This window comes from Mixophyes fleayi, chromosome 5 (assembly GCF_038048845.1).
Source record: "Mixophyes fleayi isolate aMixFle1 chromosome 5, aMixFle1.hap1, whole genome shotgun sequence".
NCBI lineage: Eukaryota > Metazoa > Chordata > Amphibia > Anura > Limnodynastidae > Mixophyes > Mixophyes fleayi.
Window position 1 is genome coordinate 266,031,755 of NC_134406.1, and position 15,656 is coordinate 266,047,410.

The window sequence follows — 15,656 nt, forward strand, 5'->3', positions numbered from 1 at the left end:
CGTACAGGGACAGACAGAAACACAATACAGAGTGAGACAGCACGGAACAGTTAACAAAAAGCACAGTAACTTGGAAGCTCAATGTACAGCTAGAAGACAGGTGAGAGCCCCCAGCGGGGTAGCTAGAGGGGTAGAAGGGCAGGAGGACCTCACGGAGGAGACAAGTAGCTGGAGAGCAGAGTTAAGGTGGTGGAGAACAGGAGGAGAGGAGGCCCTGCTCGAAGGAGCGTACAATCTAAGGATCGTGTTTATAATCACAGTTATAGCAATTATTACCAGCAGCTTTATACCGCAATGCAAGACTTTATCTTAGGGTTTTGTAGTAAGGTTACTACGCTTTATGTCGGTCAATCCCGACAACTACAATAGGTGGCTCCGTTTAGTACATTTGCGGGTATATACCATGGTGGGACGCTCCGATAACTCTGGACAATTACATAGTGATATAATGACTGTAACTAAGTGCCACTGTTAATAGAACTCTTCGCTATAATTACTTAGCAGCAAGGACATCTCCCCCGTGTTATAGGGATCTACATTTCAGGTGCTTACACACTCCATTCATAAATTCATTGTATACTATTAACGGAGATTGCACACATCATTTTGGTAACAATACATATCTCTATATCGATACTTATACAGCATATGAACTCAGTTTTTATGACAGAATAATATCGAAAACAATCGATTCAGAGATAAGAAACATATATATCTTTTAGCTATAGCAAGGGTAAGAGTCCCAATCTCAGCGAATTCTTATGTGGACTAACAGGAAAGATAGATAGACTTTTCTGCCCAATCATATTTCGGCTGGGATCATTTTTGCAAAAGTCTAATCACATATTGGCACCTGTCAATAAAATCTCGTGCCACGTTTAATTTGTAATAAGTTCATTTCAATCCCTTTTCTCCCCACATGACTAAGGATGTATTAATAGTGCACAAGAATGTGATATATGCACATATAATAACATCCAGGTCTGTGTGGAGTTAACACTAACCCTTGATAGTCATAACGGTGGCTGCACATACTGCAAGAAATATCTTGATTAGATAGAATATATGAGCTAACCTGGTCCTATGATATGCGATTCTCATAATAATTCAATTGTAGATCAGACCAACTATTATTGATTTAGCTGTATATACATAAAACGAGGAAATTGATCAATAATTGCGACCGGCTTTCCCTATGGGTCAATTTTTATTTCTTTAACACTTTATTCTAATCTTCTGCACTACTATATTTTTAGTTTGCCTATTCTGATGACATTTGGATATTTGTCTAAATTTTAAGATAATTATCAATAAAGTTGATTTTATTTCTAAAAAAAATTTTTAGAAATATTTTTTGGGGACAGGAGTGCCTCACATACTACTTTGTTCGACTGATATCTACTATCAACTGAACTCCTTTTACTCTCTAGATTAGTCTAGTTTGGAGAGCACCCCCTCATATTATATGTTATGTCTACTTGAGGTTTGTCCTTACCTTGGAGCCGATTGGAAAACCCCCCTTTTTCCTTATTCTACATTTTCGCCAAGGGACACAATCTGTGGGTCAATATTCTGTTGAATTCTGGGTACTCGCATCTGAACTCCAGTCGAATAATGTATCACTGATTGCTAACTTCTGGCAAGAGTGGCTTGACTGCATAAAGGATGAAATAGCTTCTTGGGAGCTCCTTTATTCTCTGGATGACCTCATTACTCTCTACAATATGTTGGATATCCGATTCAGGGTGCGGACTCAAGAAAGGGAGCAATATAGTCATTCTTCCGCTCATCTGGTGCCTCTGCTACAGGTTCCCCAGACCCACTGGAGGAGCCCAGACAATTTTGTCTATCTTGGCTCTCTGTAGAAGAATAGGAAAGGAGGTTTAAGAATAATGTGAGCCTATATTGTGCTGATCCCAGTCATTTGCATGGATCTTGCCCCAAACACCTGAGAAATGACAAGACATAACTAGCACTGGAGAGGACATGTTTGGTTCTTCTATCTACTCTCCCACTCGCCATATCAATCCCAACTTCATTACCATGGTCATCCTGTATCATTCTGCTTTCTGCCTTTCTGGATTCTGTTGCTGCTGACAATTTAATAACTTCTGCTGTAGTTTCATAGCTCGCTCTTCCTATTCAAGTACTTGAGAATTCAATTTCTTTGATGGCCATTAATTGTAACAATGTGGCTGAAGGTACAATTCTTTATTGTGCTATGCTGCTGACTTTACAGGTTGGAGTCTTGCATAAGGAGACCATTTCCTTTTATAGTCATTCCTAAGGCAATACTTATGACAGATTTGGGTCTTCCCTGGCTTCGCCATCACTCTCCATCACCTGTTTGGCACAGTGCACAGGTTTTATCCTGGGGTTCAAGATATCATATCCAGTTTAACTACCACCTCATGAACAATTGGACTATACTATAGATCTTCTGTAGGTCAAAATTCCTTCCCGTAGACATATCTATCCTCTACCAGAGACGCAAGCTATATCTGAATATATTCAAGAGAATTTTAACTGGGGATTATTTAAAAGTCTTCATCAGCAGTAGTAACAGGATATTTCTCGTTAAGAAAAAAGATGGAGGTCTATGACCCTGTATTGACTACCATGTTCTTAATGCCATTGCAATAAAAAAGGTATCCTTTATCTTTGATTTCTAAGCTTTTCAACCAAAGCAAGGGTGTGAAGATTTACACTCAATTGGATTTTAGAGGGGCATTCAGGGAGGGAGCAGAGTGGAAGACAGTTTAACAGCTCAGACAGGCACTATGAATACCCTTTGACATTGCCCACAGTTTTCCAAAATTTTGTTAACAAGATTTTTTTAATCTGTTGTATGAGTTTGTAGTTGTTTATATAGATAAGCTTCTCATTTTTTCTTGAGACATCAAAGACTACAGGGAGCATGTTTCATAGGTCATTACATGCCTCATCATCTATATTGTAAATGTCAGGTTCAGTTTAAACTCAAGCAGGGTTAGACCACAATTGCTGGTAACCTCTTTCACCAGCATCAGATACCAAGAAAACACAGATTTAAAAAGTTAAAATGTTCAGTTTATAGTATGAATGGCAGATCATTTCCAATATTCTTTTCATAGCTTATGATAAGTAAGTGAGTACAGTTGATTCAAAATACAAAAGACAACTGCCCTATTCCCACAAGATATTTATACATATATGCACAATTCATATTTTCAATAATCAGCAGTTAATTCAGAGAACATCAATGTTAATAGTTGTATAGTCAGCAACATATGATTATGTTTAAGTTCATGATTGCTCTTACATAAAGTTTGTACCAGCAGCGGATCAAGCAGAAGTGACTCATAGAACCTGAATGGTTACCTGAAGTCTCCCCACACGTAGAAGCTGATGGGTTATATTGCCTTACAGCACCATTACTTCCAGCACAATGAATCCACAGAAAGAGGAATGACATTTACATATATAGAAGCTGATAAACTGTCAGAGAAGCACAGTGCTGATACTTGCAGTAGGATGAACTCACAGAACCAGAATGGCAATCACAGGTAGAGAAGCAGATAAGCTATAAAGAAGTACAGTGACTACATTGTGGGTCAGGCACTCATGCTTCATTAATGCCGACAATCCCAAAGTTCTGTAGATAGCAGTCATCTGGACACAGGAGGCCAACAAATCAACAGTGGGTACAATACAGGGTCAGTCTTGCTGTCAGACTGATGCCAGTGTCTGAGCTTCACTTATTGGTCCCGAAGCTCATAAATCTCATGTAAAGGTCCACTGCTGCATCTCCTCCCAGCATGTAGTGATTGCCTATACAGTTCCCCACCCTTGTACCCACTCTAAATAGTTGACCTGTGACACTTCAGAGATTGTATAACCACATTCATGTGACCAATGAGCTTATGTCACCATTAAGGCTGATTCTTAACACTGCCTCTAGCATTCTGTTCCTGTGGACAGGGTTTTTCTGCTCCTGTATATCCTTGTGACTCTCGTTGACTAGTGACTTCCTCTTCGGTTCTGATTTGGCATTTTAATGGGATGCCTGTGTTCCAGACCCTTGGCTTATTTCGCAACACCGGCAGTGTTTATCTTTTTTGAAATTTTTCTTATTAATTATGCGCCCCCAAGTTGCCCTTTGTGCTGACACTGTCATTGCCGCACCCCACTTACTCCTCACTGGCTGTCGAGCGTGATGTCATCATCGCGTTTGGGACCTAATTCTGCCCACTTCACTAGGAAGTGGGCACTTCCTATTGAAGTGGGCAGAATTCGGGAGATTGCCACACTCACCCGGGAGTCCGGGAGATTCTCGCAAAATGTCTCCCGGACATTCCGGAAGAGTTGGCAAGTATGTTATTAACTCTTAACACTACATCTATTATATATAAAGATTATATTCACTAGTGGATACTACAACAATTGTATACCTTTTATACATTCCATATGCACATTTCTATATTACAATATTGTGTATCAGGTAAAATTTTTATAGTTATATATGAGGTCTCCAGGTGTCTATTTGAATTTTTATGAGTATATATGATTTTAATAAATTGTTACTTATATTTATACAACCCGGAGTTCAGTGTTTATTCTGCCATATTTGATAGAAGTAGTATATTATTTATTTTACTTTTAAACTTATAGATTTTTGGCACCCCTAATTGTTTATTGTATTGCTTTAGATTTAGGAGGAGGTGGCATTTCCTCCTTATTGGGGAGCGACTTTCAAGATTATCACACAGTATTAGTATCTCACTGTGTTTATTTAAAACCTTAGCAACTAGGATTTTAGTGTGTTTGAGACATAGTAAAGTTTTGTGCTTATGCAGGGGCATAGTGTGCTCAGGGCCTAATTATTGATAGGCTGACTAGGCTACAGCCTAGGGCGCAAGGCTTGGCGGGGAGGCACATCATTTGAATTGAAAGTAATTTTAAAATATAAGAGAATAGTTGATTTCCAAAGTAAAAAGAAAACATCAAAGAAAAATGTAGCAAGATTTTAATCTTGACTTATCCCATGGTAAAGGGTGAAGACAATGAGTTATCCTTGGGCAGTCACTTGAGAATAAGCAAGTAGGAGAAGCGAGGATGGTGGCTCGCTCATACATCTGTTCAGATATACAGTTCTGATTTTAATGACAACTAAATGAGTGACAAAGAATATCATGGACCTTTTAGACAGCAAGTGGGCTGAGTTTTGGCTGGATTTTCAATTAACATCAAGTTCATTTTTAACTGCCGTAAGTTAGCCTGGCGTGTAAGGCGAGAGGCGTTACGAGCGTATTAGTCTAAGGTGGCCTGAACCCTTAATCAGGCCCTGAATAAGTTGTCAAATAATAAGAATGATACTCAGAATAAAGTCAATTAACAAATGCCTAAACAAACTAAATCAGGCTTGGCTAACCTGTGGCATTCCAGGTGTTGTGAAACTACAAGTCCCAGCTGGGGCTTGTAGTTTCACAACATCTGGAGTGCCACAGGTTAGCCAAGCCTGAACTAAACCATGCTTACACTCAGTCCAAACACTCATACAATCATACCACACTATACTCCTGTCTAGAGAACGTATAAGTATTAGAGATGATCAGCTTGGATTCAAAGAAATCCTACAGATCCGAATTTTGGGGTTCTAAGTCATGACTTGGTTTCTTGCGCCAAATTCGAGTCTGAAAGTGAAGCAAAATGTAATTTCTGGTAAAATGTCTTATCAATATCTTCTATACATAGCCTTCCCCCTGTTCTCTATTTTAGAAGTAATAGCTTGTGGGTAGGAGGTTGGCTGCAATTCTGTGCTAGGAAAATCGCTTGTAGGGGTTGGACAGGGTGAAGCAGGCAATTGATATTGCAATAACTGTGATTTTAATGCAGTTTATTTAGAGGTCAGTCTGCTAGACTTGTCAGCTGATCAATTGGTGGTCAGAGAATAAAAAGTAGACAAATAGTGGCTACTGGTTGTTATAATAGTATATTATAGTATATAAAGTATAGACATCTGAACTGTTTAGTGGACAAAAAACAAGGTGTTTTTTCTCTGTGAGCAGCACACCCCAAAAAGACAAATACATTACTTGCTCTTAAAATCCCAAGCGTTTCAAGCTGAATGCAATTGTGTGATGGGCAGTATCACTGAAATATTTTATAAGTGGGCAAATAACAGAGTGTTCTTTGACTCTGAGCAGCCCTCCCCCCCCAATTTTTTTTAAAATAAATAAAAATGTTTAAATTGTCTAAATTTGAATTATATTGTGGAGCGATGTCAGAAGAATTATAAGATTACATTCCTTCTTTTCCCTATCTGATTGGGTGCGCACCAGGTGTGTGTCACAGATTAGGTATTTGCTTACTGATTTTTGCACTACTCACCCAAGAGGTGCGGAGTCCTACGTGTTCCTGGTTTTCACCAGAGACCCCCGCAAGGAAGTGTGGTCTTAGCTGCGGGAACACACAGGTCGCGGTCCTCCAAGGGAGTAATCAGTGAAGCAGTAGATGAAAGCGGTGTCGTACAGGCCCAGTCCAAACCGAGAATTCAGGAGATGTCCAAGGGAAAGTTCAAGCCATAGTCAGGGTAGCCGGGTCGAGGTCAGAAGCACAGAAGTAAGTTCAAAGCCGTAGTTAGGGTAGCCGGGTCGAGGTCAGAAGCACAGGAGGAAGAATCAAATATCAAGCCGAGGTCAAGTTCACAGGGAGCACAGAGCAGGGGTAGTAAGTAACAAGCCGGGTAATACACAGGAAGCGCTGTAAATGGTACACAGGAACGCTGGAGCTAGGATGAGACCTAATACTCTGGCACTCTTCATGTGCCAGAGTGAGGCTTTTATACAGGTGCAGTCCAATCACTGGCGGTGGTGACGCTAAACACCACCGCCGGAGTTGCTAGGAAGCGTTCCGTTGCCTAGCAACGGAACACGCGACCGCTGACCCGGAACTGGCAACCGAGTGCTCAGTCACAGAAGCAGACGTCCGTCTCTGTGCGGCAGGCATAGTACGGAAACGGCGTCTGACAGTACCTCCTCCCCTACCTTGTTGGATAGATCTTTGTTCGAGGAACTGTTTCAATAACTGTGGGGCATGGAGATCTTCTTTTTGCACCCAGGATCTCTCTTCTGGCCCAAAGCCTTTCCAATGTACTAAGAATTGGTGTCGTCCATGGAGGATACGGAAATCCAGGATACGACTAACTTCAAATTCTTCACCTTCCGTAGTACGTACAGGAGCTGGACGATGAGGCGACTGATGAAATTTATTGAGTACAAGTGGTTTGAGAAGAGAGACATGAAAGACATTGTGGATCTTCAGGGAAGGAGGTAACCGGAGTCTGTAGGTTACTGCATTGATCACATGTGTTATGGAAAAGGGACCAATATAACGGGGAGCCAATTTTTGAGAAGGTACTCTTAACTTAAGGTTATGTGTGGATAACCATACTTTGTCGTGAACCTGTAAAAGAGGGACCAGTCTCCGATGGCGGTCTGCTGCTTGCTTATAGCGTTGGGAAGTCTCTTGGAGTCTAGCTTTCGTGTTAGACTAAATCTGAGAAAAGTTCCGCATGACATCCTCCACTGCGGAACTGACGAGGAACCTTGGCTGGAAAAATCTGGGAGGGTGGGTTGGGAACCATAAACAATAAAAAATGGAGAGGCACCAGAAGACTCGTGATGATGAATATTGTGAGAAAACTCCGCCCAGGGTAAGAGATTAGCCCATTCTGCTTGATTATCTGAAGAAAAACATCGTAAGAAGACTTCGAGATCTTGGTTAACCCGCTCCGTCTGACCATTGGTTTGTGGATGATAACCTGAGGAAAACTTGAGGTCAGACCCAAGTATTTTACAAAAGGCCCTCCAGAATTTGGAAACGAATTGCACTCCACGGTCAGAGATGATCTCACGAGGGCATCCATGAAGTCTAAATATTTCTTTAATGAAGATAGAAGCTAACTGAGAAGCAGATGGTAGAGCAGACAAGGGTACAAAGTGGGCCATTTTAGAAAACCTGTCCACAACAACCCAAATAGTGGTGCATCAATTGCTGGGGGGAAGATCTGTGATGAAATCCATGGATATGCTTTGCCAAGGGAAATCTGGAATGGGAAGTGGTTGAAGGAGTCCAGAAGGGGCCATTCTGGGGTTCTTACAACGGGCACATGTATCACAAGAAGCCACAAAACTTCGTACATCTGAATGTAGTGTCGGCCACCAATATCTTCGACGAAGAAATTCAAGAGTTTTCTTCACACCAGCGTGTCCTGCCAATTTAGAGGATGAAAAGCTGTGTCGTACAGGCCCAGTCCAAACCGAGAATTCAGGAGATGTCCAAGGGAAAGTTCAAGCCGTAGTCAGGGTAGCCGGGTCGAGGTCAGAAGCACAGAAGGAAGTTCAAAGCCGTAGTCAGGGTAGCCGGGTCGAGGTCAGAAGCACAGGAGGAAGAATCAAATATCAAGCCGAGGTCAAGTTCACAGGGAGCACAGAGCAGGGGTAGTAAGTAACAAGCCGGGTAATACACAGAAAGCGCTGGAAATGGTACACAGGAACGCTGGAGCTAGGATGAGACCTAATACTCTGGCACTCTCCATGTGCCAGAGTGAGGCTTTTATACAGGTGCAGTCCAATCACTGGCGGTGGTGACGCTAAACACCACTGCCGGAGTTACTAGGAAGCGTTCCGTTGCCTAGCAACGGAACGCGCGACCGCTGACCCGGAAGTACGCTCGGTTGCCTGGCAACCGAGTGCTCAGTCACAGAAGCAGACGTCCGTCTCTGTGCGGCAGGCATAGCACGGAGACGGCGTCTGACAGTGTGGTAGCAACCATAGTTCCAAGTAACATTACTCCTCTTGTCAACCATGGATCAGTTCAAATATCAGGAGCAGCCCAGTACCAGTACAAGCAGTAGTAGTATTTTTGCAACCTCGACTAGTGAAAAACTTAATGCAGGAACAAACTGAATTCAAGTGTCCTCAAAATCCAAACACTCTTTGTCAATTTGAAAAAAAACCTCATCTCATAAGAGAGAAGTGTCCAAAAATATGAAAAATAGCTAACTTTCCATAAACCACCCGAAGGGGCAAGAAAAGGCTCACACCATGCCCACTTTTTGCTAGTAGGTGTCGTGCTACTTTTGGCACACATACTAGAATGCCCATTGCAAATGAGAGAGCCCAACATGGTCTTGCATCTTCCTTAACATCCCATGCACCATCTTCTCTCTCAAAGTGTAGGTTTGTCACTGTTACTTCCAAAACAGCCACATCAGTGCATGAAAAGAACACTGAGGCTGAATAGCAACTTGGACACTCACAGAATCCAGAGAAGAGTTTAAGGCATGGCCGAATTAAGGGGAGGGCACAGGGGACACCCGAAGCCCGCATCACCTTACCCGTCAGGACCCCAGATGCATGCGCACACTCCCACACGATTTCTAACTCTTTTTCAGATGTACAGCAGCCTAAGAATATTGAATATGATTTTTTATTTTTATCAGTTATGCTTCATTAAATATACACGGAACCATTTTAATATACACTGAACTATTTTATTAATCTTTATTAAGGCAATTACTGCAGCCAGCAACTTAAATTAAAGCTTGAATGAGATGTTAGCTTATATATATATATATATATATATATATATATATAATGTGTGTGTGAGTGGTGTCAATACTCATTTTAATTAGAGATGTTCACTCCCCCCCGTGTTCTGGTTTTGGCTTTGGTTTTAAATCTGGATTAACTTCGTCTTTTGGTTTTGGCAAAACCGCCCTTGAGTGTTTTGATTACGGTTTTGGATACCTATTTTTTTTCTAAAACCCCTATTTTTTGGGGCTAAAATCACATAATGGGCTTAAAGCACCTAAGGAAACAATGCTGTTAATGAACTCTACTGTAGAAAGTCATGCACCAGTGGAAGCAGCTCTTGCCAGTGATAAGAAGAAGGCCACTGTCATGCCTGGGCATAAGACCAAAAAATCCACCTCTTATGTGTGGAATTATTTTTACACAAAACCTGACAACAGTTGTCTAGCCATTTGTAGCATTTCAAAGCCACACTTGATAGCTTATTTGTACACTGAAATTTAAAGTTGATATGTGTGTGTTACATGAAAAAACAGTCAGTACTTAACTTATGTGCAAAACAGAACACTCATTTGCACCCCTTCCATTGTAACATGGATTTGTCCAGGAGACTGAAATAAGGATCCTCTTCATTTAAGATCCTTAATGAATCAGGCCCATGGTTAGGAATAGGGTTTGGGATATTATTGTTCACCTAATAATACTGTCTACATTTGAATTGTCAACCTAATAATCCTGTCTATGTCATTATTGTTGACTTTCCAGCCCTGTCTATATTATTTATATCCAAAATATAAATGTTGACCATGTAACTGTCAAACATATGTATCACTCCTGGGTGGGTGACCCCAAGGACAATTCCATTTTCCACCATTGTACATTATGACCTTGGTCTATCAACTGTTAAATGTCTACTGTCCCTCTCCAAAGTGTCACTCATGTTGCCTAATTGTTACCTACTTGGTCTATCTTCTTTTGTAAAATGAGAATGTAATTGATCTAAACATCTGTGATAAGGGAGATGACATTTTCAACATTGAGGAAGAGGACCACTGTTAGCAAAATGTCCATTAGTAATTTGTTAAAATCCCTTTGGACAATACACAATCCCACTTACCCTGTTCTGTAGAGTATTTCTGTATGCTTTGAGAACTGCACAATATAACTTCTCTTGCTCACTATCTGTTCTTTTTCTGTATGTATGAAAAAAGTAATGAATTACAAAGTGACAGATAGAAGTTAAAGCCTGTTGTCCCTACAAATTTTTACCTTAATCCTGGATCTATGTATTCTTTCAAAATATCTGTGTCTCATCTGGCCAGACTACACAAAAACTTTCTGTCACACAGGTATGCTATATGGATATGAAATTAGTATTCATGCAACTGTCATTACTTTTTAATTAATACAATAAATTAATATAGCTTCATTGTACCTTCTATCTCCCAAACTCTTATAGTGGTGATTTCTGTATTTTCTATTTTTCAGGATCAGTGGCATCACTGAAATGTTTCACATGAGGTTGGCAGAACTCTTGGGCTTTACTACAGCCACACCTGTATACCAGTTCTTTCTAACAAAGGATAGGAATGGAGCCATTGCTTTCTTGCAAACTTTGGAGAAAAAGTAAGTAAATCAGAGAGATGAGCGAACATAAGTAAGACCAACATTTGGTAAAAATATATATTACTGAATGTTACAAATCTGCCTGTTATTTGTATCTAGCAGCAGTACCTCATACCACCAGAGATGCTGCTGTTCCTGAGCTCTTCTACATGCCTGAAGGAGTTAATCTCCTTGCATTATGCCTCATTAGAACTGCACCTGTCGCACTGCTTAAAATACCTGTCTCAAGCTGTGCTCTGTGCAGTTCATCCATTTGTTCCTGGCTGCTGTTAACCTGCTCCTGTGCTGTTTGGTGTATACCTTCTGGATTGAATTTCTGTGTATGTATGACCCCCTGCCTGTACCTTTGACCTTGCCTGCTTGCCTGTGACCCTGATTCATTTGCCTGTACATTGGACCCCGCTGTTTTGCCTGTTGCCCTGACCTTTTGACCTGACTTCTGGACCTCGCTTATTCGCTTGTGACCTTGATCTCTGCTTGGCAATTTGGATTTGTTTGTCTGATCTCTGCTTGATCCCTGCACTCTGTCTGCTTTCCTGGACAGCCTTGTGCCTTCTGGACTGCGGTAAAACGTATAATGCCTGTTCTTGCCATTTTTACTATACAGTCTCCTTAGGAACCTGTTCTTATCCGTGGATCTGAGTTTTCTTTGTTTGTGTATTTACCTGAATAAAGACACTTTGCTTTACACTTTCGTTGCTCTTCATGAATGCACTGGGATTCATAACACTGAAATAACAAAATAAAATGTTTTTATGTCCATATTTATCATTATTGCACCTTTTTTTCAGTAATTTAAATGAAAAGTGGAGGGTACCCAAGGAACCAGATGTGCAGCGCAAGATATTGTTGTATTTGTGGTATATGCTCCTTTTTGTTTTTGTGATCAGCAGATGTTAGCAGCATAAATGATCAGACCTGGGTATACGGGGACATTCCACACTGCTGCAGCTTAGGAACATTGATATACCTTACAACATTTGAAAATGCAAGAACAGATCAACATAAGCCCCACCCCCAATCAATTAAACTCCTCCCTAATCCATATGTTTACTGAAGGCCATGACCACATATTGATTGAATGCCAGTGGCGGATCAAGAGGGGGTTGCCCACCCCACCCCGTACAGGGGCGGCAGAACACTGTATACATGAGCCTGTCTGCTGAGAAGCAAAGGGAGAATACTGCCCCGCTACTCTATTTTGTGTTTTAAACACAATCATCGTGGCCAGATAGCATCCTCTGCCGACAGACACATGTACAACATGATGCTGCTTCGATCAAAGAAGGGTGCAAGGCACAAAATCACCCCCCCCCCCCCTTCTACAATAAAATATATATCTGCCTCTTTAAGAGTCTGTATATCTGGAGAGTCTTGTAAAAATCAGGACTTTTGGCATCCAGATCTTGCAAAAATAAGAAAACCTGTTGTTGGAAAATATATTTAAATGATCATGATGGGGTGCAGTGACTGAAGTGGGCTGTTGTATCGTGGTAAAGCCATACCGCAACTTCTACTGCTTTGATTGTAAAACTATCAAATTCCATTCACTTACATTATCCATACCGCCATTCTACTTTCACCACTGATGGGGTGCACAAATTTAGGGCTTGTTTTTGTCTTGCTCTGGATATACACAATTGAAAAATGTAAAAAGATTGAATTTTATTGACCTATGTATATTTTTCAGCCTTATTATACAAAATAAATGTGTTTAAAAGAAGAAACTGATATTTTCTTTCCATTGGGAGATGTGGGACAAATCAACTAATAAAGGGAAATCACTGTGTAGATGATAATATTTTACCGAAATTGGTAGAAAAGAAAGTTATACAAACAGAATGACTGCAACATTTATTCAGTTGACTGGGAGATTGTTCTTTACTTTTACAAAGTATATACTTTTAAGGAAAGAAAGAAGTTTATAATAAAAAGGAAAGTTCACCATGTTTTATAAAGGTTACCAAAATTTGTATGTGGACATTAGTTACAAGTACAAGTTTAAAATTTTACAAATTCCATTAACATTCTCTTGTCCCTCTGAGTTTTTCATTAATGCTCAAACTATCCTTTGACTCTAACACAGGTATGTGGCTATATTTAGTGCAGTGTCTCTTTAAGAGTTCTAACCTGCAATTTAATTGGGCAATTGCATCATTTTTTTACAGGGGTTGGGCCAAAATGGCATGATTATTGGTGTCCATCCCCCTTTGCACTTGTAACTCACCTCCCCTCTGGGATCTGTTTGAGAGGGGAAATATAAAGTTGGTATGTATGCTATACATAATAATGTGTGTATGCATAAATATGAGTTATTTAGTGTTACAATGTAGACATGCTAATATTTAGACAGTACTTGCCAGAGTGTGTAAGCACAAGGTTGGTTAGTATTTAGGTGTGTGTTAGCAACCTAAATGGAGCAAAATATTGTTTTTTGCCTATTTTTTTTTTTTACCTCTAGCAAACTACAATCTAGGAGTGTCCCAGGTGAGATTGTTGAAACATTTGCACTTCTAAATAATGTGCAGTTCGACATATATAGAGGCACTGTATTGCATAAGTCTTGCTCTTTGTAAATGATCCGTTGAATCAGCAGTGTGTGAGTAATAAACTTGCTAATCCACAGAAATACAGTGTGTGAATTTATACCTTCTTTGCGAATATTCTCTAAGCAGAGGGTTGGGGAGGTCAAGTGGCAACTGTGGTGGGAAAATGACGTGACTATTCCAGTTATTGAGGCCATACATCCTGCTCACTTCACTATGAACTAGGACTTTTGCTACACAAGGGTGAAGTCCTGGGGACAACCAAGTATCTTTGAACGCAAATAGTTCTATAGGAAAGGCAGCTGCTACAGATGAAGACCTCTATTCGATCTGTTCTAAAAGTTTATCTAGGTAGCCGTTAGCCCTAACACTTAATTACAATAGTATTTTATTTATTTTTCAAGGATTATGGAGTACAGAAAGTAAAAAGAATGGGGGTAAGGGAAGGACAAAAAAAGAGAGGGTAAGAGGGGTACATAGGGGGGAGGAACACATTATACAATACTGCTTCATTACCACATTATAGACTTGAGGGAGGAAGTCCGAATTGGCTCCCTCACAATTTGTGAGAGTTACCCTAATCAGGTGGTCACGAGGGAGCTACTAATGAGATCGTTGGGGAGATTCGCTAAGTGAGGGTGATACGAGAGGCAGATTAGAATCTACTCAAGCTGGGGACGCTCCTTCTCCTTCTGTAACATACGCGTGCCAGTTAAAACATTTTATTATAGGGGACAAGGGGGCAGTGGAGTTGGGCATCCCCACTGTCTCCAGTTCAAATCTGTATTGCACCTTGGTCACTACTTTTTGTATCGAGGGTGGCTGTGGTGACTTCCAACACTAAGCTATGGAGGCTCTTGCGGCAATCAAAATATGGCCAAACACATATTTAGCATGTAGTGGAAACTGAGGGGGGTAGTGATGCAATAACACAACCTCTGGGGTAGGAGAGAGATTCTGTTCAGTAACCCTATTGGCTAGCCTGAAGACTTGCTCCCAAAACGGCTGTATAAGGGGGCAATTCCAGAATACATGCATCACGTTAACCCGTATATTACATAGCCGCCAGCCAGGGCCATCTTAACAACATTATGGGCCCCCGGGCAAAGCAGTGCACCGGGGCCCCTAGATATAGATATATTGATGTATACAGATACAGATATAGATATATAGAGATAGAGATAGATAGATGTACTTGCTCAGTGACCCTTGTAGGTTTTTTTGCAGGTTTTTTTATTTTGCAGGATTATTTATTCTCATTAAGAGCCATACCTATGGGGCCCCTTTACCCGTGGGGTCCCCAGGCAGCTGCTCATTGTGCCCAATGGAAAAGATGGCCCTGCCGCCAGCAAAGTTTTGACTGGCTGGGCCACATTTTATGAAGTAAAGTTGGAGTGAGATACAGATTCATTTTATCATCATTTTTGTATAAACATTTTGACATTCGGAACGAATTAGTGAAAATCGTTTCCCATTCCTCACTATCCAACTCGAGGTGAAAGTCAGATTCCCACTGCAGTTGTATTTGTCTTATTTTCCGATGTGGAAGGGAGGGAATAGTGATACCAGAATGCTGGCTTTATTATCTCCTTTTGTCAACTTAGTGAACAGCAAAAGCGGTGGTGCCATAATGGGTAGACCTAGTCTGGGAAGGGAATTAAACCAGTGTCTAAGCTGTATGTGTTTAGAAAATTCCTGGGAGGGAAGGTGAAATCTTTCCTTTATTTACGTAAAAGAGAGTAAGCTCTGTCCGTCTAGTAAATCAGTGAATGAGGTTATACCATTTGATGACCAAAGACTAAGGTTTAAATCTGGGATTAGTTTAGCCACTGCAGCTAGGGAGATATTTTTTGTTGGGACCATAGTCGTAGGATTTGTCTCCAGCACTTTGTCCCACACCGCCAGGGAG

The 15,656-nt window shown here is 40.8% G+C and overlaps 2 protein-coding genes across 2 annotated transcripts in view; both read left to right on the top strand.

Moving 5' to 3' along the window:
- Window positions 1–15,656, top strand: part of LOC142159293 (putative methyltransferase DDB_G0268948) — a 196,753-nt gene that overhangs the window by 119,454 nt on the left and 61,643 nt on the right. The gene's annotated exons all lie outside the window — the stretch shown is intronic.
- Window positions 1–15,656, top strand: part of LOC142159292 (putative methyltransferase DDB_G0268948) — a 72,971-nt gene that overhangs the window by 46,467 nt on the left and 10,848 nt on the right. Inside the window, exon 6 of the mRNA XM_075214052.1 lies at window positions 11,064–11,201. Within this exon, the coding sequence (XP_075070153.1) occupies window positions 11,064–11,201 (138 nt within the window). The remainder of the gene's footprint in view (window positions 1–11,063; window positions 11,202–15,656) is intronic.